Here is a 24,707-nt window from a genome sequence, read left to right as displayed (position 1 = left end):
CTTTCTATAAAAATAGAAATTATACAGACAGTGACAAATGGGCAACTTGGTTTGATAATAGTTCTACCAAATATACAGTTTAAAAGATGGGGCTAAACAGAGTTTCATACAAACTCAACCTCATGAGGTAACACAGGGATGAATGAAAGATGAGAATGTTGCAACTAATATTATCATCCCATTATGAAAATTCGCAGCATCCTGTATATCTTAGCTGATTTAATGTGTATCTGTGTCTGTATGTCCTTAATGTACTGTATCCTTGCCACTTCACAGCTACAGTAGTTTGAAAGCTTAGTCAACACTGTATTCATCCCAAACCATAAGCAAAAAGGCTTAATTTAAAACAGCAATTCTGTAAACTGTATACCGCCTGTACTGTAGGATAGCATTGCCATTGACTGCTATACTGAAACTCTAGATGTATGCTATAGTTGTTTTTTAAAGGTTCTTACACATACTGGACAATGTTAATGTTTTGTTTGTTTGTTTTTAGAGTGATTATTTTGATATCTACACTCAGTACTGCACCAACTACCCCAAGTAAGTCGACACAGTATGTGGTTTAGTGTTTTCATGTATCCATTTCCAGTTGCGCATGCATAACATAGAATCCCATTTCCTGTGCATTAAAGTGCACCTAGTTACAGTCCAGCGTTTTCAACATTTCATACTGAATTCAATTACAGGTTGCTAACCTTAAACACAATGGCATTCTTTCAGGGACTGGTTGTGTATTATTATGTTTGCAGGGATGTTTTGTGACCTGACTTTAAAATTGCCAGGTGCAGATAGCCATTTGCAAATAACAAATGCAGAACTAATTTGTTGTAGACAAGGTTTTTTTTATTTTATTTTGAGATTAGCCTTTCATTTGGTCCTGTGTTTTTATGTATGAGAATTGAATTTAGGTCGGCTAGTCTCAATAACTGTCTTTTGCTGCCACCTACCGGTGAACAATTTATTTATTTATTTATTTATTTATTTATTTATTTATTTATTTGTTAAAACACCTATTCATAAAACTTAAAAGATGTAGAATTTTTATTGAATGCTGTTAACAAAAGCAAAGACCAATTAGAAGAAGCCTTTTTACTTCAAGGTTTGATTTTAATCAAGAACCATTGACAGTCACTTTTGTTCTAATAATAAGTGCACATGGTGAGATAATGGTGAATCATAACCTCAAGTGGTTAGAGAAATATGGCCTTGTAATTACCTGGTGCCAACCATCACAGGGTCAACACTAGGTTTTAGCCAAAATCTACCCTTTAATGACTTTACAAATATAATATTCTGGCTTCTCTGTCCTTGAGCTGGGTGAAAACTAGCTTGTGTCTTACAGCATGCTTGTTATAGAAGGTCAAATAAGGATCAGTAAACAGTAGGGCTAATCTTAATTTAATGTAATACAAGATACCTGCTAGATATATAATAGCTGGTGGATCCAAATATTAAATTATGAACCAACCTATCATTTGGTTTACTTTTAAAGACACTAAATACACTGTGACACACACACTGTTAGAAATGTTGCTTTTGTTAATGGCCTCCACTGTTATTGATTTAAGTCGGTGATATTTAGATCCACTGTCGTTCAGTTAAATAGAGCCCCCTCTCTTATAGTAGGACTGTCTGTATCTGATATTCAAGGCGTTGAGTCAAACATGCTCTTGAGGAGAAAGCTGTTTTACCGTGAACGACAGAGTCAACACTAATCCTCAAGGGAAACTAACCCATTACTTCCAAACATTGTTGGTGTAGCCACCCACAGCCTTTTAAACATAACAGGATCAATACATAGATTTACTTTGAATTTCATGTCTCTATTGAGGTCTGAATCAATATACTTTTTCAAACTGCTATTTTTAATAGGTCATTATTTATTGAATTTTCAGTATGTAGCCGAAAATGAACAATCAGGGTCACAATCCATAGCATCTAGTTTACAGGATGACTGTAGTCAATGCAGGGTCAAGGCTTTTTTAATTATATAATTGACATATATCATTTTTAAAGGGCAATTTCAGTAGTGTAAGACTGCGCTGTGTTTGGTGCCAGCAAATAGATTCTAGCCATGGTGCTGTTAGACCTGTATGTTGTGTTGAAAATGTAATTTAAGGGTCATGTAATTTTGAAAATGAATGTAATTTAAGAGTGAAAGAAAAATGTTATTGAATTTCCTTTATTTTCCTGCAGCTCTGTTGCTGCCTTGACAGAGTGCATGAGGGACAAGTTTCTGGCCAAGTTTTTTCGAGAGAGACAGGCATCGCTGAAGCGCTCCCTCCCACTGGGGTCCTATCTGCTCAAACCCGTCCAGAGGATCCTAAAATACCACTTGCTGCTCCAGGTAAGCCAGCACTCCACACAGACTGACCAGCACTGACCAAGAGAGTCAAGCTTAGTTACACTGTGGTGTTCAAATGAGAACCAAAACTACAAGGACTTGTGTAAGTATCATTTATTTAGTTGATTTATTTATTTATTTTTTTAACATGTTTTATGTGCTGAGTCAGGCTTGTGAAAATCTCCTTCCACCCGCTCTTCAGAAAAGCAACAAGAAAAAAATGTATATGGAAATATAATTGTGGGTAATATCATCACAGATCTACGGACTGAGTTGTTAGTCTGCATTCCAACCTGTTTAGCTGTCACAACCAACCAATAACCTTGCCTTATGAAACAAGAGTTCTTCCCTATGGCATGCCATTCGAAGAGGGAAACGATATGCTAGCAACAAACAAGCATTGATGGGCCAAACGTAGGCTTCTCTTTCCAGCATTTTTTTTCTTATTTTCTTGTGTTCAACCCAAAATTTCTCATTATTACTTCCTGCAGGAGATTGCCAAGCATTTTGACCCGCAGGAGCTTGGCTATGAAGTGGTGGAGGAGGCGATTGACACCATGACCGGGGTAGCCTGGTATATCAACGACATGAAGAGGAAGCACGAGCATGCTGTGAGGCTTCAGGTGAGAGCTCACTGCCCAGTTGAAACACTCGTCTTCATTGGAGTTTTATTATGTGCAGCGCTTCCAAATGCTGAGGAAAGTGCTAACATATGGTTTCCACCTCCTGGCCTATCCATTCCAGATATTTCCAACCAGGTCCTAAATTAGTCAGCAGCTAAGTGTCTTGGTATTTGGCCATTTTCTACCTAAATAAATACATTTAGAAGTGATATGGTGTTGTGTTTGTATTGCTTTTTTGGCTTCCCTAACAAGTAGGTTGTATGTTGGTTAAGTATGTGTGTATGCTGATGTCAGTTGCTTGGGGGAACTGACTACAGTACTTTTATGCTGAAGGGTGAAAGCAAGGAAAACCACTGTACTAGCATCATAATACAGATCCGCAGAGCAACTGGCACATTTATTGCATTTCAAGCAGACTGCACTGAGTGCAGTATAAATGAACTTGTACCAAGTTGATGTGGCATGAAAGGTACAGCTTCTGTGGTTAAATGAGGCACCTCATAACTATTTTAGTAAGCTTCAAACTTTCATTTCAAGCTGTTCTGAGGCCTCTAGTTTGATTTCTTTGTGGGATATAGTTGTTTTTTTTTTCCTCAAGCCTACATGCTGATATCAAATACCTGGCTAAAGAGAAAGATCTATAAATCTCCTGGTTACAAAAGCACAACATGACATCCGCTTTAACTACAAAGCCTTGACTGAAAGAGCCTTTGTGATCTGACTTTGCAATAAATGAGTTAACTGGGCATTAAAGGCCAAGTATAAAAATAATGGGTTCGCTGATGTTTTCCCTCATGTTTTAAAGTTATTTGTAGTCTGCGGGATACTACAGAACAGACAGGTTCAGTCTTATGTGGTCTGAATACAAAGATACCACTACACACTAATGCAAGCATTCAAAGTCATCCCTAACTTAACTACTCTGTGCAAACTACATGGATATAGTCATTTATGCAAACCATTTTGGTTCACATTTGAAAATATGTATACATACCTTATATTTATAAATCTTTGTGATGGTATAAAAAATAGAACAGTATTTGACTGACAGATAAGATCAACTACCAAGGTAATGCCAGGGATTTATTGCCATTAGAAACTGTAAACAGTGGATTTATTTTAATTATGTCCCCAATTTACAGGTTTATTTACCTTTCTAAATGCTATACTCTGGAAGTTCTGCAGTCAGCCACCATTCAGTAGTGCCATCCACCTTGCAGATTTGTGGATAAAAATTCTGAGGTTTCTAATAGTCAATAAAAACAGCTAACAAAAGAAAATGCATTAAGCCTACTAAACTAAGCTAGAGGGACATCAGTTGCATAGTTCTCTTCTATGAGTGCAAATGTAGAAACAGCTCTGTTGAAGTCTAAATCTGCAATAGCGTAGACTGTAGAACTTCACTCTCCAAGTGCTGACCTAAGCATGCCGTTCCATCTCCTGGTGATACAGTGAAGCTGTTCTGTGTCTCCGTGCAGGAGGTCCAGTCGCTGCTGCTCAACTGGAAGGGTCCTGACCTGACCACGTACGGAGAGCTCGTTCTCGAGGGAACCTTCCGGCTCCACCGCGCCAAGAACGAGCGCACCCTGTTCCTCTTTGACAAGATGCTGCTCATCACCAAGAAACGAGGGGAGCACTACGTCTACAAAACCTTCATCACGGTAAACTCAAATGGGCCGTCGGGACTGGAGCAGTTTGATGATCATGGACCTACAGTAGATACTGTCCAGTATGTGGGGAAAGGCAGGGTGATGTAGTCTAGTGTGAATTCCGGAGAGAATAAAATGAGTTCCAAAATGTAGTGATGAACTTCACGAAATCGATTGCAGGACAAAATATCACATCTCGCTGTGACCCATTACACATGCTTCTTTAATGTACCGAACGTTGCTGAATGCAATTGCTAGCGTCTTCTAAATAAGGAATATCAGTGTGATGTGTTTAACGGTTCTGAACTCTGTTTTTTATTGCAGTGCTCCACCTTGATGTTGATAGAAAGCACAAGAGATTCTCTGAGTTTCAGCGTCACACACTACAAACACCCCAAACAGCCTCACACTGTCCAGGTAAGCACAGAGCACTGCATTTAACTATCAGGTATGAAACCATATATGACAAGCAGAAAAAAGATTGAGATGCATCATAGATAGGGCTTTTGATTTTTGTTTTTTATTCATTTCATTTTTCGGTGCTTATTTTTAGCTATATAATGTATAGCAACTCAATTGTACCTTCTTTCCTTTGCTGTCTTCCACAATGAAATCCTAATGGTAATGGGCATATTCTTCTAGGGTTTTGTGTGTTTAGACATTTTTTTCAATTTTGCCAGAATTTGCAGTTTTGTTTTAAATTCTACGGCCATGTAAATACTTCTTATCCAAGTGGAATATAGCTTTAAATCTCGTGAGCAAGAACAATCCTCAGTTTCTTGTAATCTAGTTTTTAAATCTTGTAAGCGTGTTACAATACGCCAATAGAAATGCACTGGAAAGTTTTGGTGTTTTTTTGTAGGCGATTTAATTTTTTCATGGGGAAAGGGGTCAAGTCAACTTAAACTGAGTAACCATTTCCAGTGTTTTCACAGAACGATTTCATGCAAAGGAAACTAATACATAAATAACACCCATTCCATTGTCCAGAAAAGTGTTTCCTTTTCTTAACAGTTTGTTTGATGGGGTACTGAGTTTCTTTTATCCCAGAGATAATTTGTTTAACTGTAATGTGGAACAAATTTATACTTTTTGTTTTCCAGCTAATTCCAGGATTGAGAAGTACGTCCTCGTCTCAGTTTGAATTTTCCAACGTGCAAACCCAAGCTGTAGCTGTTGATTTCTTGCCAGAGTAGCTTCACTGAGCAGTTTTCTGTTTTTCAGGCCAGAACGGTTGAAGAGAAGAGACTGTGGGCCCATCATATCAAGAGACTCATTCTGGAAAACCACCATGCCATCATTCCACAGAAGGTTTGTACCGTACAGGACTTTCCATTAACTTAAAACATCTACGTTTTTTGTAAATGCACTTACCATACAGGGCATTCACAGTATTTGTGTAAAAAGGAGAGTAAATTACAATGTAAATATATATATATATATATATATATATATGTCTTCCTGATTTTGTTAAATAACCAGGTTATTTAAAAATCAGTTAATACACTGGAAGTCATAAGCAGCTATAAGTATTGTGTTTTCTGTTTTTGTTTTTAGGCCAAGGAAGCCATCTTGGAAATGGACTCCATCTGTAAGTGTTTTTTAATTTGAATAAAATTGTCTTTTTGTTTTTAATAACCCACATACAGTTTTAATATATTTTATTGGGCAGGTGAATAAACATGAATAAACACAGAAGCAAGTTTTTGACATTTTAGGGTATTACAGCAAGGATAATTCCCAGTTCAGCCACTAATGCATGATCAAGCCCCTTCACTTGTCTGTTACAAAAAAAGTGTATAGAAGATGTAAACCCCCCTAAAATATGCTTCATCTAAATTTGAGATTAATTAACAACAACGATAATTATTTCATAGTTTTGTCTGAATGTAGGCCTCTCTGTCAGGCAGTAAAATATTACTGTGTTTTTGTTTTGTTTTCATTCTGGTTTGTCATATTGTCTCATTTAACAATTTAACACCCCTGTTCTGCTCCCAGACCCACACAAATACAAGTACAGCCCGGAAAGGCTTAAGAAAAGCCTGTCGAGCCATGCTGCTGATGACTTCACAGGCGGGGGGAGACAGGGCCGACGGCTGTCTGGTGAGCAATGCTTTTCATTGGTTTGGTCACTTTACCCACAAAGCACCATTCGAGACAGAGGCCCATTTGTCAGCAACATACATCCCCCGCCACGGCTGTAAATTAGAGCGATCAGTGGGATGAAGAAGTTGATGACCATGATATATATATATCCAAGGTATTACAGAATAATATAGAACAAGAATTAGCAATGACATTTTCAATCCCAATCTGATAAGCACATCCCCAGATTTATGTGGAAATGTAAGTGCAGCATACTGTATAGATGAACTGATGTATAGACAAACACACATCTGTGTATCCCCAGAATCTGTTATTTTCAAAAACTTAATGCTAATACTAAGCTTAATAAGAGCATTAAAAAAAGTTTAGGCCATTTGGCTAATCAAGGCTCGTCCAACTGAGGGGAAACTAATTTAAACACTTGGATACCCCATTCTCCAGATATATACAGAAATGTGTGAAGTGTAACATGTGGCCATACCAGCATAGGTATAACCGCTTCCACTCATCCACGGTGTGGGATAGTAAGGGTCTGCTAGGATCTCAGGGTAGTGTGGGATATGCAATTTCACACTCAGTCACAAGACAGAAATTCTGTGTAAGGCCTGAACAGGGAGTACAAGGTCCAAGTAGAAATAGTACCCATTAGCATGGCATGAATTATTATTATTATTATTATTTATTTCTTAGCAGTCACCCTTATCCAGGGAGACTTAGAATTGTTACAAGATATCACATTATTTTTTACATACAATTGCATTATTTCTTATACATTTATTATTATTATTATTATTATTATTATTATTATTTATTTATTTTTTTTACATACAATTACCCATTTATACAGTTGGGTTTTTACTGGAGCTATCTAGGTAAAGTACTTTGCTCAAGGGTACAGCAGCAGTGTCCCCCACCTGGGATTGAACCCACGACCCTCCGATCAAGAGTCCGGAGCCCTAACCACTACTCCACACTGTAATTCGACATTTGGGTCCCAGAACATACATTGCAAAGCAAAGTCTGTCATTTCATCATTTAGCAAAATGCCTTGGCATTTTAATTTTAAAGAATGTCATTCGGTGTTAGGCTATTTGCTGATGACACATGCTTATATGAACTCATTTCCATAAGGAACAGTTGGTGATTTAGTACAATTCACATAACGCAGCAGGGCAGGATGTAACGACAATGATAGACACTTCTCCACTATTGCAGTCAATTTACCATAGCTAAAAAGCGTAGCAAAATAAAATAAATCATAGCAAAAGCATGGTAAAGCATATTATTATTATTATTATTATTATTATTTTATTTTTTTGGCAGACGCCCTTATCTAGGGCGACTTATAGTTGTTACATAGTATCACCTTACAAAGTATCACAATACAAAATATTACATTTATAGATACAATACAAATAAAATACAGTAAAATCAGTAGTAAGAGCAAATTAAAATGAGAGAAAATAAAAATACACTAAATTACGTTTGAGAGCTATTATGACAAAGAGCAGTTTAAAAATATGTGTAAGTAATAAGTACAATAAATGGATAAGAACGATTTCAAATAAGAGCAATTACAAAAAACATGAATACAGTTACCTTTAGGAGTAAAATCAAGTGCAAGATACAGAAAAGAGCAGTAGTAGAATACAGCAAAGTGTGGAGCAGTTAAGTGCAAGTACTGATACAAGAGTTGTGAGGTTTACAGATGTTGTCTGAACAGGCGTGTCATGAGGAGGCGCTGAAAGGTGGTAAGGGGCTGAGCAGTCCTGATATCCGTGGGTAGATTGTTCTACCACTGAGGGGCAAGGGTGGAGAAGGAGCGGGCTGTGGAGGCAGGGGTACGGAGGGGGGTACAGCTAATCTTCCAGTGGCAGAGAGGGCGAGAGCGTGTGTAGGGAGAAATAATAGTCTGGAGGTAGGAGGGGGCAGAAAGGTTGAGACAGCGATGGGTGTGAGCAGCAATAGGGAGCCAATGGAGGGAGCAGAGCAGTGGAGTAGCATGGGAGAAACAAGGAAGGGAAAAGACAAGAGAGCAGCAGAGTTTTGGATGAGATGGAGCGGACGGATAGCGGAAACAGGGAGGCTGGCCAGGAGGGAGTTGCAGTAGTCAAGACGGGACATTACCAGGGCCAGGAAGGGTTGAATTCTGCATATGTTGCTGAGGAAAAAGCGACAGTAAATTACTTCCACTGTAAACACCTGTGTTTTTGTTTCTCTTTAGAACCAGCTAAACAGATTTTGAAGAACACCAAAGGTAAGATTAGATGTATTCTCAGTGTACACAGTTGCTTAACCTTTTTCTTAAATTTTGTGTTAGCCTATAGAAAGTTAAATCTGATTGTGATTAATGTCCAGTAGTGGCATTCTGCTTGTGGCCACGGGGGGTCAGCTGTTCACTTAGAACATTTCTGACAGCTCACGCTCTACAATCAATCTTTAAATACCTAACTTTGTAGTGTGCTGTGTTGGTGTTTTCATATAGACCACAATTTTTAGCTCCCAGTCACGTACCCTTCAAAGAGTAACATCGGATAGACAGCCTCTGAATTGTCGGCCTCTTAACAAGATCAAACATGGGTATCTTTCTTGTTCTTTTTACAACAGAGCGGCTGTTGCATTATTAAAGTCCCTGTGATGTGTTGCCTCTTAGAGCCGTCACAGTTGTTTTGGCTGAAGATCAGTAGATTTCTCATTTTATCAATTTAAATGTTAAAGGGAAGTGAAAGGCAAGCTTTCTGCTCTGTTGGTAATTATTATTATTTCTTTTTGTTACATTAAATGTTTTGGCAGCAAGCTTAATTAGGATGCCATTTTCATTTTCCGGGGTGGTGCAGTAAAAGCATAGAGAATGATGTTTTAGACGTCTCATTCAAGAACTATAAACCCCTTTGTTTCCACAACATATTGACTGTCTCTTTGACTTGTGGTAATAGGGCATCTTAGGTGCTCCTTTTCAACTTCGGCCACACACATTTATTCACAACAATTTAAAGGTCCTTAATGATAGAGGACATTACAAAAAAAAAAGAGAAACCCTTGCCTTTATCACTTACCCGTCATGACTGAAACTGACTTACAACGGGGAGATGCAGCTTTTATATAATACAGAACAAAGGCATGGACTCAGTTTGCATAAGAAAAGGCAGGTGATTATATTATCTGGTCCAACCCCTGTATGTTGATTTACTAGACTTGGAAAATTAGCTATATCACCTCTTGATTTTTTTAAATATTTGATTCAATTGCATTTGTAGACTAACAATTTTGTTTTCCTTTACCTTATGTGCCGTTGCATTTTTTCACATGGACAGCCATTCTCAAGGTAAGAACAGTTGAACAGTGCTGTGGTTTGTTTTAAGATCATTGTGAAGCTCATTGACAGTACAGAGATGAAAGTATTCAGGATCACACAACATATTTGCTTATTGTGTCATCAAGGGTATGGGTTTAGATTTAAAATAAGTATCTGTTCCAATTCCAGCGATGTTTGTACATGAAATACTATTCATTTTTCTCCATGGTTTTACTGTTTTTTTATTTAAATGTATTTTTATCTTAAGGTACTATTTGCCTGTTGGCAGAAAGGAAAAATGAGCCAAAGACACTGCTTGATCACGCATGTATCACATATGTGCACAGGAATTATGTAAAACACAAACCCAGTCATTTTCTTTTGCATTATCATTGTTCGTTCACAAATATTTTCTGTTATCCCACTGGCACTTGCCACTGTTTTTATTCTATCTCCGAATACAATACAAGGTTTTAGTTAGACATGCAACTGGAGCAGCTAACATTTTTGGAATTATGTACTCTAAGTTATTCATTCAAATGATCTATTTTTAAAATCGCAAACCCTTCTTGAGGCAACCTTAAATAACAACAAGAAATGTTTGTGACTTCATACAGCACGCAGAAAGTGAAGGGGCGCTTCAGGCTGACAGTGGCTCCCTACAGGCCGGAGCCAGTGTCGGAACCCTGGCTTCAAGCCTAGGCGAGTCTGAGGCTGAAAGGCCTAGTATGGAGGAGGATGAGGAGGAGGCAGACTATGAAGAGCTTGGCCTCAGTAAGGAATCCCTTGAGCGGCTCAACCCTAGTGACAGTGAGATGCCTAGTCAAGGGGTCGAGCTCCCAGCTTTCAGGGCTGAGGAGGGAGAGGATGAGGAAGATGAGATACTGATGGGGGACGACCAGGTAGCAGACTTTGCCAGCTCAATGCTGGCGGCCATCTCCTGCTGGCACTATAGGGCCAGGGCTTTGCTTTCCGCTCGGTTCACAACGGTGAGGCTCTCTGTCACCAAAGGGTTCTTTTTCGTTTTTATTTTCCCTCGCCAAGCATTCGCCCCAGCTTGCGCTCTACACAATTTTAACCTGCTAACCTTCAACTGGCTGCGACTGCAGAAGCTAATGGAAGTTTGCATGGAAACTTTTTGAAGAAGCATGAATCTATTATTTATTTATTTATTTTTATCAAAAATGATGCATGGAACTAACCTGGAAAATAACAACTGTTGCTAACATTACCTTACAGGAGCTGTTTTTTTCGCGATTGGGTGACTGCCCGTTTCCCCATTGTAAGGGGATATTCTTTGCTTATGAAAATATTGAAAGACTGTGTATTATAAACCATCAATTGCAAAATGATTAGCATTTGGATCAGGTTGTCAGGTACCTTATTGATGATGTTTGTCTCTACCAGACATAAAACATGCAATGTCAGTACTATAAGCGGCATGGACTCCTTGAGAAAGCTTTAGGAGTGGTTATCCATATTAACCTCATAGTACAAGAAGTAATTTTTGCTTGTATCCATTTTTGTTACAATGTGCAGTTCTTTATTTCACACGGGGAAACCGGTGATCACCCTATTATAAGCTTGCATTTAATTCTTAAGTAATCATGTTAATGTTTGCTTTGGGAGTTTGGTTTGTATTTAATGGTTCAAGCTTTTACAGATGAAAAATATTTCTACCACTTTATTATGAAAGAAAAATAAGATCAGGAACAAGAAAAAAATATATACCCTCAGAGATGCATTTTGTAAAATAAAAAAACGGAAATCCAGCTTTTTAATAAATAAACAAATAAGATGTCAGTGCTCACACAGTATTACATGAGATAAACAAATCTCATGTAGTACTGTGTGAAACAGCAGTGTACCAACATAACAAAAATATACAACATATTTAATAAAGAAACGTTTAAAAATGGTATATGATACTTTACGGGGGTTCTTGTAAAGCTGATATTAGCTAAGACAGGATTTCTTTTTGTATATTTTTTAATACGAGCAGTATCAGCTAATTAGTGGTGAGAATAACAACTGAAAGGGGTACCGTAATTATTTACATATAACATGTGCCCTGTGTATGATTAGCTTGGATGATCTGTTTTGAGTTGAGGCTGCCACACACCAGACGCGATGCGATTTTTCATTGAGTGACAAGATACGTTTGCAGCGACATGACCATACACACCAGTAGCGACACAGAGGCGATGCAATGGCGATGCAAAAACTATTACAAATTGCTATTGACAAAACCATGATCAAGACTGGTACATATTCATCAGCATGATGTAGTAATTATAAGTGTCTTCTCCTGACGGTATTTTAACCTATATGGCAATAAATCATACATACCAGGCTTATACAGTCCTTTCGAAATGGACGCCCATATATTATTGTTCAAATCAGTATATTTTATAATTGCGATGATCTCTGTCATTAAAACTCTGGGTATTTCTCCATGGCAAGTATTATTGTTTCCTCCATCATTTTCGATACTGCTTCACCCTGCTGGATCACGTGCATTGAAGCTGTTCTCTGATCGGTCAACGCCATAGTCACACGACAAATCGCAAGTTATTTCATGTCGCCCCCGCGTCGCCTGTGGTGTGAAAGATACTTCTTAAAAGTACAGATCCTATGCATTTTGTCGCATCGCTGCACAGTTTCGCTTGTCGCAATGCGTCTGGTGGGTCGCAGCAGCTTGGAAGATGCGCATGTATAGTAAGTACACCATCGGAGACACCATAGTGTATTAAATAGAAGGATGTATATAATGCACACAATTTCCCCCTTTTTTAAATGGGTGGCAGGTTGTATTTAAATGATTACGGTAACTGAAAGGCTATTTTGGTAGTGCTAATGACCATACACACCATGAAACTGAACCCATCTGGAATTAGTGAAACAGTGTTTGGGGAAGTGTAAAAAAGATATAATGTTATATGTTTTTTTTTTTACTGCATACCCCATCTACGGTTTGCATTAGTCAGATGTTCAGTGGGATGTGTTAACCCAGTTTGCTTCCGATATTCAGTAGTTGGCAGCAGTTATTGTGTGAACCTCACCTAGTCAGCAGAGAAATCAGAAACATTTAGGAAATTAAGTCACTTGTCGGTTCAAACCAATGAGGAAGGAATGCCAGTTGCAATTGTGATGAAACACAGGGCTTAAAACTCATAGGGAAGCCCAGTGTGCATTAAATAGCATGCAATATGATTTGTATACTTTATATGAGAACTTGGGTTGATTTGTATAAGACATGTATTTGCAAAGCAGTGTACGGAAGCCATGTTGGAATTGCAAGGTTTGTTATGGTGTGTGTGGGGAGGCACTTTGGTTTGAAATAATATGGAAAACTGCCTAGAGAATTTTAGATGAGCAGAAAAGTGCCTCGTTTGTTCAGGGTTTGGATGTATTGAAAGAAAGCACACCCAGTTTCTCAAAGACTTACTTCTTTCTTGTTTTAGAATGGAGAAGGGTGTGACCTTATTGAAGAAAATGGGTTCCAGAGACAGAATAGCCAGTCAGCTGGGAACGAGGAGCAGCACAGGAGTATGGAAGGTGGTTATTTAATAGAACAGGTACATTTCTTTATTGTATTATCATTATAAATTGTGACTTTTTTATTTTTTACTGCATTATTAAATTATTTGGCCAATCACTCTGATAGTGCCAGGATAAATACATAATATCTGTGCTTTGGCCAAATATGATGTTTTTGGCATTTCTCATACACAAACAGAAGTGATAAATTGTTCAAATATTCTCAAGAATACTTTGGGGGGGGGGGGGGAGGTTTGAGTTCCATAAGTCTCACTTGTGTCATGTACATGACTGGTAAGACTTAGGGAATTGTTTTATTAGCCGTAACCCCTAGAATAATATTTTTTTCACATTAACAGGAACTGATGGTAAAATATTTAGAACCATGCAAGTTTTTTGGCACTGATGTTCTCTCTTCTTTTTCCTTAGACTGCAGGAGAGGTGGAGCAGGTACTCAATGAAGAGACTCATTCCGAGAGTGAAGACAGATGTTCAGAAGAGCATCCTTCAGACTCTGAGCCTGTAAGTATTGCTGGACAGCCCCCTGATGCTCCTGAAGCCACTGAGCATCCTGAACCCGAGGATGACCAAACAGAGGAAAGGCAGGAAACAGCCCTGGAGTCTGTCTCAGCTGACGCAGCAGAAGAACCAAAGACACTGAGCAGTGGAGAGTCTTCCGAAGAGGAAGAGGAGGAAGAACCATCCACAGAATGTGAGCCTCAGGGCATCCTCCCTCCGTCCGTGCTAGATCAGGCCAGTGTGATTGCAGAGCGGTTCCTGAACAATCTCTCCAGACGGGACAGTTTGATAATGGAGGACGGCAGGTCCCTGAGCTGCACTTCTCCAAGACTGACCAGCAGAAGCAGCAGTGTCCTGAGTCTAGACGCTATAGAAAAGGCCCAAAAACACTCCAGCACGTCATCAGAACCTCTAGGGATGTTCACCTCTCAAGAAGCCACAGCTCTTCAAGCCAACAGTACTCAGGAGTCCACCTCAGTATTGTCTCCAAACTCGGATAATCTTTTCGAGCTGGAAAGAACACCTTACAAACGAATGGACTCCACTTTATCCAAGCAGGACAGGCTCCTCATTGACAAGATTAAGAGTTATTACGATCACGCAGAACACCAGGATTCCAGCTTTAGTATCAAGAGGAGGGAAAGCTTGACCTATATCCCACCGGGACTCGTTAGGAACTCTGTTTGCAGGTTCAACAACATTCCCAAGGATGAACCTGCCCCCGAGGTGGCTGTGAGGAGGGGAATTGGTGGCTCTGCTTGTACTGTTAACAGCAGACCAGCTTCATGGACTGTGTTTGATCTTCCAGCTATGGGTAAGAACAGTGGGCCTGAACCCATAGCTCCAAAACTTGAGGAATCTAGTAGCCTTCAACATAGTGAGACCGGGTCATTGAGTGCTGAAAATCATTTCCAGAATCCTGTAACAGATGAAGAATTTAAGCCATCAACAGAGATGATTAAAGTGTGGCAGCGGATGGAAAAGGAAGTCAATAGCACTCACATGGAGCATTCAAGGACAGAGATTCCAGAGGAAGTACATCCCTCAGGGAGACCAAGCCCACACTTATCAAGAAAGGGGCAGGTTAGTAATGGCAGTATTGCTCCAAAGTACAACGAACCCCTCATGATACTCGAAGACGGCGATCTGAGCACCATCACAGAAGAGTCTTCAAACTCATCACCAGACAAAGGCTCCCCAAGGACAATGCTGTTTGGAAGAAAGCCTAGCTGGCATGGAAGTGAGGGAAACAATGAGAGCAATGGTGTGAGGACCTTGAGGGCGCCCACCCCGAGGATCATCCATTTGGGTTCTTGTTTTGACGACGAGATGCAGGACATGGAACAGGTCAAGAATAGGGTGTTTCAGCTTGCCCGGCATTTCAGTCAGAGAACAAAGACCAACAAGCCTGTGGTGAAGCAGAGAGGAATGGACGGTGCGGGACAGCTGAAGAAAAGGAACCTGCCCTCTGTGCAGGAAGAGGAGAAGACGGAGAAAGAAAATAAAGGTAATCCATGTCTGTTTTTTTTTTTGTTTTTTTAAGCCGAGAGAAGTTATTTCTCATAATATATTGAACTTGCCAGTTGTAATTTCTGAGAATCATATTTGTCCTTTTTAGTGTATGAAAAAGAAAATATGTTACTGCTTGGAGGTCTTCTTGTATTGCTTTATTTATATTGAATTTAAAAGTTCCCTTAAGAGAACACATTATTAAACATGGTCACCATCTGAAAAGAATCTTTAAAAAATAATGAGGGTTGTATAAAAGGTGCGTTCATGTAGTTGTAGACTCCAGGAATAATTAATCAAATGGAGGAAGTATCTGAAAGCTTAGTGTAAATAGTAAAAAAAAATGACTCATGTTGGAAAATGCCCAAGGAGCAGCTGAGAAAATATAATAGCTCCATCTAATGCTAATGCAGTTGTATGTTTGTGATTATTGTGGTCTCCGTACTTGATCCTACCCTACATGATCTATGGTTGTACCCCGCTAACATTATTTCCTTAAGTAAGACAGATCTTATGTTCGCTTTCATGAATGAAATCTAACCATTACTGTATGTTTGAAACTATATTTTGAATATGAACTGTATATGACTTGTAATAAAAAAAAATAATGACTATTAAATCTGAAGCATAGATCTGTCTACAAAACGTTACTGTAAGGGTGTTTACCTCCTAAAGTCCCCAAAGCCTGAATAATATATATATCAGAGCTGCTCGCAGAGCCTGTGACAGTCATGGCCTGCCCCCCGAGGGCATAACAGTGCTGTGCTCACAGATTTCTGCTCCATTTTTCCTTTCAAGACTGACCTGATGGCCAAGCCTGGTTCAGATAAGTACCTGTTTCCTCTATCTGCCATCTATTTCACATTTATTGTGTTTTTACACAATTTATGTGATATTAAATAATCGCTGTAATAGTTTTCACTAATTACACGTAATCATGTTGCTTGATACCTCCCACTGCTGCCTTGTGCCCAGCATGAAGCTAGCGGCTTAGTCACTCCTTTCCAGGGATCCAGCAATGTAAGTCAGCTGACTTGTGCTCTCCCTCCAGGTTGCAGAACATTTTAAAACAGAATGTTTTAGAAGCCTAAAGAAGCCTATTACACCGTTAATATAAATTATGAATATTTAATTTGATCATTGGCAGACGATGTTACAAGTAATACAGGATCAGTACAGTGCACTGGTGAAGCACACACCGAATTGTTTGTCTACTTGTCCTTGGTAACATTAGTAAAGTAGCTGGACAGTTTCGTGCAAAAAAACATTTATTTCCTTTATCAGTAAGTGTGACACCATGTGGTGTTTACAAGAAACATATTATTTTTGTGTCACAACCATTTTTTTCCCCAATATGTTCCCAATAGTTTTAATATTTGTTTTATGCACACATTTTAGGTTAATAAACAAGGTAATTGCCTTTTTTTTTTTTTTCAACTTTTACTTGATGTTTGCCAGGCGAAGTTTATTTATTTATTTATTTATTTATTTATTTTTTTAAACAATTTGAAACAATGCTGTGTATGCAATTCATGCTCCCTTCTGCAACAATGCTGGTGCCCTGATCGAAATGAGTGCTGTGTTGCAGGAACAGAAAACCAGCATTGTTGCAGGAGGGAGCGTGATCTGGATTCACTGCGATCCTTAGAGAATGTTTTTGGTTTTTTGTGTTTTCCTGGTGAACGATCCCAAGTAAATGTAGAGAAACGTATTGCCCAGCTGATTTTATGATATGTTAAAATTTCAAAAAAGTCTGCAATATGTTTTAAAATCCACTGCGATAACAGCAACACAGGACACAGCAAAGGCACCGTAATGTGTTTCTAGAAAACTTTGGAGCGTGGTCTGTAACACTTTAATGTACAATGTAGCATCAGCCTAAACAAAGAGGAAGTGTATATGGAAATCAGTGCCCCAAACAGGGCATTTAGATGAGAAGGCTTCTAATTCCCCTACATCTGAAGTAGCTAGATCCTCAATAAGCAAGATATACTTTGTTGTTCCTAACCTTTTGAAGTGCTTCCCTTGAATCAAAGAAATAATCATTTTTAATTCTCTCCTGGCGCTTTGATTTGTTCATTTGTTTTAAACATGCATAGAGTCAAAACACAATAATTTGCTGGCCTGTATTTATAAATAATTGTTGCCAGGTTCTTTCATCAACATCACAGTGTTTGTTTAATCGGCTTCTGAGGACATCATGAAGGACAAGTCCAAGAAAGATTTAGCCAGGGCTGGAACCCCCTTGAGACTCCATAACTTAATCCATTTGTTTTCCTCCAAGGTCTGGAAAAACACAGGCAGTATTGTTAATAATGGTTTAAACATAACCCAGCTTAGCAATAAGACTTTCTTTTACTGGAAATCTCATCTAATTGCCCAGGTCTGTTACTGCTGAACGTTTTCTGAGTAACCTATTGAACTGTTTTGCAGGGAAACCAAACCTGACCCTGTCCCTTCCTGTGTACGACAAAGTAATTCTCCAAGAGCTAAGCCCATCACCACAGCACAAGTCTCCAGCACAGCAGTGCCCAAGTCCTGTCCACACTCCTGGCTCCTCTGTGAGCAGCCCCAGAATACCGTCCCCAAGCAGATCCCGCTCCAAGAGCCCCCTCAGCCCTGTTCAGTCAGAGAGCTTTCACTGGCCTGACGTTCAGGAGCTGAGGTCCAAATACGTCAAGAAAGAAACCGAAAGTGGGCAGTCCAAGCTTCTTTCAGTGGCCAGGAGCTGTTCTGTTCCTGAAAAGATGCTGGAATTCCCAGAAGGGAGAAGCTCAAATTTTAACTCCACAGCGAACATTCAGTTTGGCGTCCGCGGCAGAACAGCTTCCACCAGCGCAGCCGAACACCGGACCACCAAGGCTCTTCAGCTGGACAAGGCAGAGGGCTTTAGCCACCCCCATGCCCAGATCTGCAGGACTGGTTCCTTAGATCAGAGGATAAGCGGACATCATTTGGATGACTTTAAAAACCTCAGAAATGAAGACAAATTAAAAAATATGTTTTATGTTTCTGGACACACCACCTTGCCCAGTGAGCAAAAGGTCATAGTTATGGAAAAGGTACCGCAGAAGAACATTGATGTTGATATTGTAGAGACAGGGGAGGACCTCGAGGACGACGATGACAGCTTTGTGCAAATCCGATCTCCAACCACTAGGGAGAAGATCTCCATCAGGGCGGTTATTGAGAGGTGCAAGGCCTACCAGGAGTCTGAAGAGTACCGTCAACGAGAGGACAGTGGCAAGCCCGACCAGGGGACAATGAAAGGAAAGGCTAAAGAACAAGACAGGCCAGCCTTCTCAAATGACCAGAACGTTGCGTACAGAAGAGGTTCTGTACCGGCAGCAAAAAAGACTGACATTAACCAACAAAGCTTGGTGAAAAACTTAAGAGAGAAATTTCAAAATTTAAGCTCAAATACCTAGACACTTCAAAAAAAGTTTCATTATTATTATTTTTTTTTAATCTTGTACATTTTTTAATACACTGAAATTAATACTTACAATGCCAATACATTGATTTCTTGTCCATAAATCTTTATAGTGGCATGTAAGACAGACGTTTAAAGATTAGGAAATTATTTTAATTGCAGCTCCAGGTTTTTGTTTCTGTTATAAATGTATGATGATGATGATGATGATGATGATGATGATGATGATATTTTCATAATACATTTTGTAGTATATTGAAGCGAAGAGAAGGTGAATCCCTGTTCACCAGAAGCAAAACAGATTAAGTAAATTCTGTATTAAAATACCACTTCACAGGTAGCTTCATTACATTGAACTGCCATGGTTTGTTGAACCAACAGTGCTATCCGTTATGTTCAAATAGTTTTCAGCTAAATGGTGAAAAGGGATCGCTTAATCTAAATCATTTCTCTTTACTTGATTAGCATCGACGGCTGTGCTCATCTGCTGTCATGTTCTGTGAAGCAGAAATTGTTGCTGCTTTCACGGCTACAGGATTTAAAAAATACAGACTCTGCAAAGAATAATTTTCTTGTATTTTTATTTCAAGTGCTTGTGAGGCCTTCAGTATAGGGGACTTTCTCTTTAAACAAAGCATTAACTGATCTGTGGAGTAAAATGTCTCTGAAGTGGCCACGTAATCCACTTCAACATGCTTTTGGGGGTGATTCTCAGTACAACACATTGTAAAACTGGAATGGAATTGGATGATGGCCAATCATAACAGCCCAATATGGAGCTTTTTGAATGCATGTAATTGAATAATTTTGTTTTAAAATGGGTTAGGTGGACCAATAGTGACTGTAGTATATATTATGATTAAATATTTGTCTAGCTTTCTGGGACAAAATTGTGGCTCCACTGCCAACCGGAATATATAGAGAGGAGTCAATACTGACGGTAATACAGTGTACTGGAAGGGACTAATTCACAGAGGAAAGAGCCAGACTCTGATAAATATAATAGTTTGTTTTTTTGTCTACCCCCTAGTGGATAAGACTAGGCTTTATTACCAGTTGTGACCTTGTGACAAGCAAGCATTCCCCACAGTCAAACAAATCTGAGATGAACAGTACACTCACTAACTACAAGGAAATAAGTAGCAAGTAGCCAAAATATAAATGCAAAGATTCAACCAGCCTAAAGTTAACATTGCTGTATTAAGCAAAAACGCATTCAAAAATAACAATACAAATATAGATCATTAGCCTGTCTGACATGAATGTAACTATTAAAAAAAAAAAAAAAAATGTGATCTTTATATAAAGTGATTTAAATCATGCATTTCGTGGCACCATAGGTAATTTCCCTTTTTTTTGTTTCTGAAGGCAAACAATGAATGTGCATCACCCCAGCCACCTAAAAAATGTCAATACATGTCCACAATATAACGTAGGTCAATGCAAATATTTTCTGCATCAAAATGGATTTCCTTTGATGTGTGACTCTCGGTTCCCTAACCTGACCATAACCTTTTTAAATGGCACCTTCCTGTAGGAGATTAACGGAATGAAAATGTACCCATAAGACACATTAATCAACCAGTACACACAAGAGTTGGTGGTGTAAGTTACTGGCTATATTCAAGTACCGGTTACCAGATGAAATACTCGTCGATGAAAGCCAAACCTTCCATCAATGCAGAATCTGTAGTGATGATGTCATTTGAACTTGGGAACTAATCTCGATCTACTATTTTCCTGTTATTTATTTTTCTGGTGTAAATATGATATAAAAAATATTCCTGTCTTTCTATAAATACAGTATATATTATCCAGTTTAAAACGCACTGTAAATAAATGTGTTGTCATTTTATGCATTCCACATTAAAAACAATGTATATATTTGTTTTTCTTGCCTCTGTAAATAAGGATTGTGTTTCTGCCAGGTCGAGGTAAACTCCATACCCCGACATTCATGTGTGGGGTTCATCAGAACGGGCAAGAAAGAATTTCTTATCCATTATCTGTGTTTCTATGACTAGTATCCAAGGTACCCCTGAACATTTTCACTAGACTATGAACCTTTTTGAATATCCTTTTATGTAATGACCACTTGGGTCATTCCATCATCAATCTATGACTATAACTCATATGTATTTTTAATCTATATTACGTGACTGCAAAACTACATCGGCATTAGCAGTCAGTTAACTGCATTGGTCACTGTATGTCTTTTGTGTATTTCTACATTTGTTTAACCAGGATAGAAACCTTGAGATATATACTTCTCATTTTCAAGGGGGTCCTATTTTAAGTTGGTTGCTTCCACAGACATTTATTTAGATTCCTGATCATTACATGTGTACTGCTTAATATCCTGCTTAGAAGCTGCATAAACACAGCTCAGTTTTGTATTTAATACACCAATACATATGTGTGACTTTAACGATAATGGCACTGGCTACAGTCATGTACGATTCCAACAGCTTCCTCTCTCTTAATTCCAAATTACATCAGCCTGTGCAAAACTTTGTAGTGAAGTTGAGACCGCCACTCATGTAACTTGGTAAACTAGCTTACTGCTCTACCTTGAACACTCCACTCTGAAACCATACATTCATCCAGGTCCATCCCTATTAGGTTTGCATAGCCACCTTTCATCTTCTGATTTATTATATTTTTGCTATAAGTATCCTCGAAATATGCTGTAATTTTCACTTTGGAGCACAGGTTTATATTGAACTGCAAGTGAGCTGAACAGACCAAGAAGATGCCCATGAAGAATGGTCTAGACCTGGCAAATGGAAATACGTGCGGTGTTGCTTTCACATTCACCATATTTCTCAACTAGCCCAAGTCATTTCTTTGGTTCTACTCGTCGGTTCTCATATTGCTAACACAGACCTGTTTTTAAAGATATGCATTTTGCAAGCAACTTAGGTGCACATTGATGAGAAAGCAAGGTAATGTCACACCAGAAGCATTATACAAATAATTATAAACCAAAATAATGTACATTGATTTGTGCTGAAGGTAAATGAAAACATTTAACCAAAGGTAGGAAATATGCACCATGTTAAATTAGATCTACAGTAGAAAAAATGAGCAGATGGTTTACACATTAGCTTACAGTATGAAGTTGTAGTTGTGAAAGTATAATTAATTGTAAATAGAGCACCACATGGTTTAAATCTATTTGCCAAAAATTAGTCAAAACTGATGGTTGTGATCACATGCATTATAAATTACTGTAGCGTTTCCCACTATCCTGTCAGATTCCAAAACAGCAGCAATATATCTCCACTAGAATACACCGATTCAAGAAATTGATCACTGTCAATATCTTGGTTCCGGTAGTATGGCAAGCTATGGATAAAAATAATTTGACAATGCCACCACATGTATTTTAGCTAAACGTGTATTCCCTTTTTAAGAGAGTAGCTAAATTACTAATTATTCATAACACTCTTCAACCACACATCTGTCATCGTTTACAGATTTGATTGGTCAAGCAGTTTTGGTAAAATAGGAATTCACTTTCTTGCAAAATAAACCATTCTAAATAAACATGTTGGGTTGTGTTTACTATGCTCGGTAGTGGCATTTTGTTCCAAGGTTGTTAATCCGTCTCATTCACTCAAAACCCTTTTTATTGCCGATCTGAAAGGTTTTGTTTACTTTCAAGCTTCCCACCATCACGCAGAAGCAAGCGGTCGAATGCTTGAGGGAAATCATTGCATTTTAAAGAGAGTAGAAAATCCTATCTGTCTGTATTGCCAGTAAAAAAAGTCATTTTAAATTTGATCATGACCACAAGTAAAAAGATCATGACTAGGCTACTTCTTGACTGGGGAATTTTTACACACAAGTACACAAGCACTTACAATTTAAAAAAAATATATATATATATATAATATATATATTTCCAGTTTGAGCCGGTGTGCTCTTTTTTTGAGTGCAGGTACCCGTTTACAAATGGAAAGAAGGGTGGCATTGAGCAAGCTTACTTAGACATGTTGGATATTGCTAGGTATAAAACAAACCCAAACACACAGAAATAAAACAGCATGCGTTCAACATGGGGGAAAAAAACAGCATTTTAGCAAAACACACCAAACACAAAATATGACAACAGAGCCTCGATACTGTGCCTTTTTTTGCTGAATATAATTCATACATAAAACTGGCTTGTTTTACACAAATACAGGCATACAGAGCAATCAGGCAGTTCAGATGGCTCTGTATACAACAAAACTGTGTCTTCTCATTTTCCAAAAAAAATACATGATCATTTATATACTGGGACATAACAATATTATTAATAATGATGAGCTATATAATGTAACAGAGATGCAAAATCATGCGCCTCAGTGTACTATTTTTGAAATATAGACATATACATGCATACTGTGTAAAAGGACAGACATGTTACTTACACACCCCAATACATCAAAAAGTACTGTCATTATTACAGTACATATAGTGTAATTGTGAGCAACAGCACAGAGCACTGCGGAACAACATGCTGCTGTCAAAACTTTTCTTTGGCCTGGTGTGTCTTTTTTTTGTTTGTTTGTTTGTTTCTGTCCAGCAAAGTATCAATGGACTACTGAGCCTGTCTCTGTCTTTAGTTATGAGCATACTGCTAAAGATGCAGTTCCAACCATTGAATTGCTTGTTATACTGGCCTCTATTCATGTTTTTTTTTATGTGATTGCTTAGATCTTTGTAGGAATCTAACTTGTTTAATTTCCAACTTACCACTATCAACTCCCCCTACTTTTATTTGTGGTCATTTTCTCAACAGGCAGTTCAGCAAAGTTAATCCAATTTCCAGTTTAGTAATAGCTTTTCGGTTTTGCCAGACACATCATCTGTAGTATATATTTATCAGTGTCACGCGGCTAGCTATATTCCTATTAGAGTGGCTTCGGTCGCTCTTGGTTGTGTCAAACGTTTGTACATGGTTCAGTTTGATTAAATATATTTGTACATGGTTCAGTCTGATTAAACATCTGTACATGGTTCAGTTTGATTAATCCTTTGTATGCAGTTCACTTTTATAATTATCAAAACACAATAAAGTCTTTATTTAAGCTGCTTGTATAGAATTTTAAATATGTTAGAGGTGATGACATTCTGAGGGTGAGGCACCACTGTGTTACAAAAATATTTCCTACAGAACTACATTCAAACAAAATTTGAACGCTGCAAAGCAGAGCAGGTCCTGGCACCACAGCTCCGAAACACAGATGTGTTGGTCGTCACTAGGTCTTGATTAGATGAATTAAGACTATGGCCAGAGACACAGGGAGAAAGAAGCTTATTAACATAATATTTTACTGCAGTGCTCTCATGGGCAAGCAATTAATAATTATGTTCAAATATGACATCTTCTTATTACTGATAAATATACACAATTCATGAAGAAGAAACCACAGAACAAACATCTTCCACTTTTTTAAATGTGTTTTTAACATTTTAAAAGCCTTGTGTCTGAAACAGGTCATTAAAACCTCTAACTTCCACGACATGTTTTATTCTCTATGCTGCAAATACTTGAAATACTTTTTTCTCATCAAAAGTACAACCATTTGTAACGTAAAGAAACCCCTCCTAAGCTCATGTATCTACATCAATCACAATAACATGGTTCATGGTTAGTATGGTTCAGTATACACTACAATCACTTTTCCACATCAGT

General features: G+C 38.3%; 1 protein-coding gene across 6 annotated transcripts in view; it reads left to right on the top strand.

Moving 5' to 3' along the window:
• Nucleotides 1-20,905, top strand: part of LOC117962331 (pleckstrin homology domain-containing family G member 3-like) — a 99,418-nt gene extending 78,513 nt beyond the window's left edge. For 4 of the 6 annotated variants that reach the window (XM_058987448.1, XM_058987449.1, XM_058987450.1 and 1 more), the window contains 14 exons: nt 497-543; nt 2,200-2,350; nt 2,839-2,970; nt 4,449-4,631; nt 4,944-5,036; nt 5,844-5,930; nt 6,177-6,210; nt 6,618-6,722; nt 8,950-8,982; nt 10,040-10,050; nt 10,638-11,009; nt 13,485-13,598; nt 13,990-15,586; nt 18,022-20,905. In XM_058987448.1, coding sequence (XP_058843431.1) covers nt 497-543; nt 2,200-2,350; nt 2,839-2,970; nt 4,449-4,631; nt 4,944-5,036; nt 5,844-5,930; nt 6,177-6,210; nt 6,618-6,722; nt 8,950-8,982; nt 10,040-10,050; nt 10,638-11,009; nt 13,485-13,598; nt 13,990-15,586; nt 18,022-19,016 — 3,954 coding nt within the window. In that variant the 3' untranslated portion in view covers nt 19,017-20,905. The remainder of the gene's footprint in view (nt 1-496; nt 544-2,199; nt 2,351-2,838; nt 2,971-4,448; nt 4,632-4,943; nt 5,037-5,843; nt 5,931-6,176; nt 6,211-6,617; nt 6,723-8,949; nt 8,983-10,039; nt 10,051-10,637; nt 11,010-13,484; nt 13,599-13,989; nt 15,587-18,021) is intronic. The other 2 variants (XM_034905546.2, XM_034905548.2) reach the window with 2 other exon arrangements.
• Nucleotides 20,906-24,707: the final 3,802 nt, after the last annotated feature.

This window comes from Acipenser ruthenus, chromosome 15, assembly GCF_902713425.1.
Source record: "Acipenser ruthenus chromosome 15, fAciRut3.2 maternal haplotype, whole genome shotgun sequence".
NCBI classification, from domain to species: domain Eukaryota; kingdom Metazoa; phylum Chordata; class Actinopteri; order Acipenseriformes; family Acipenseridae; genus Acipenser; species Acipenser ruthenus.
The sequence above is the reverse complement of the archived record's forward strand: the minus strand, read 5'-3'. Positions and strand labels throughout refer to the sequence as shown.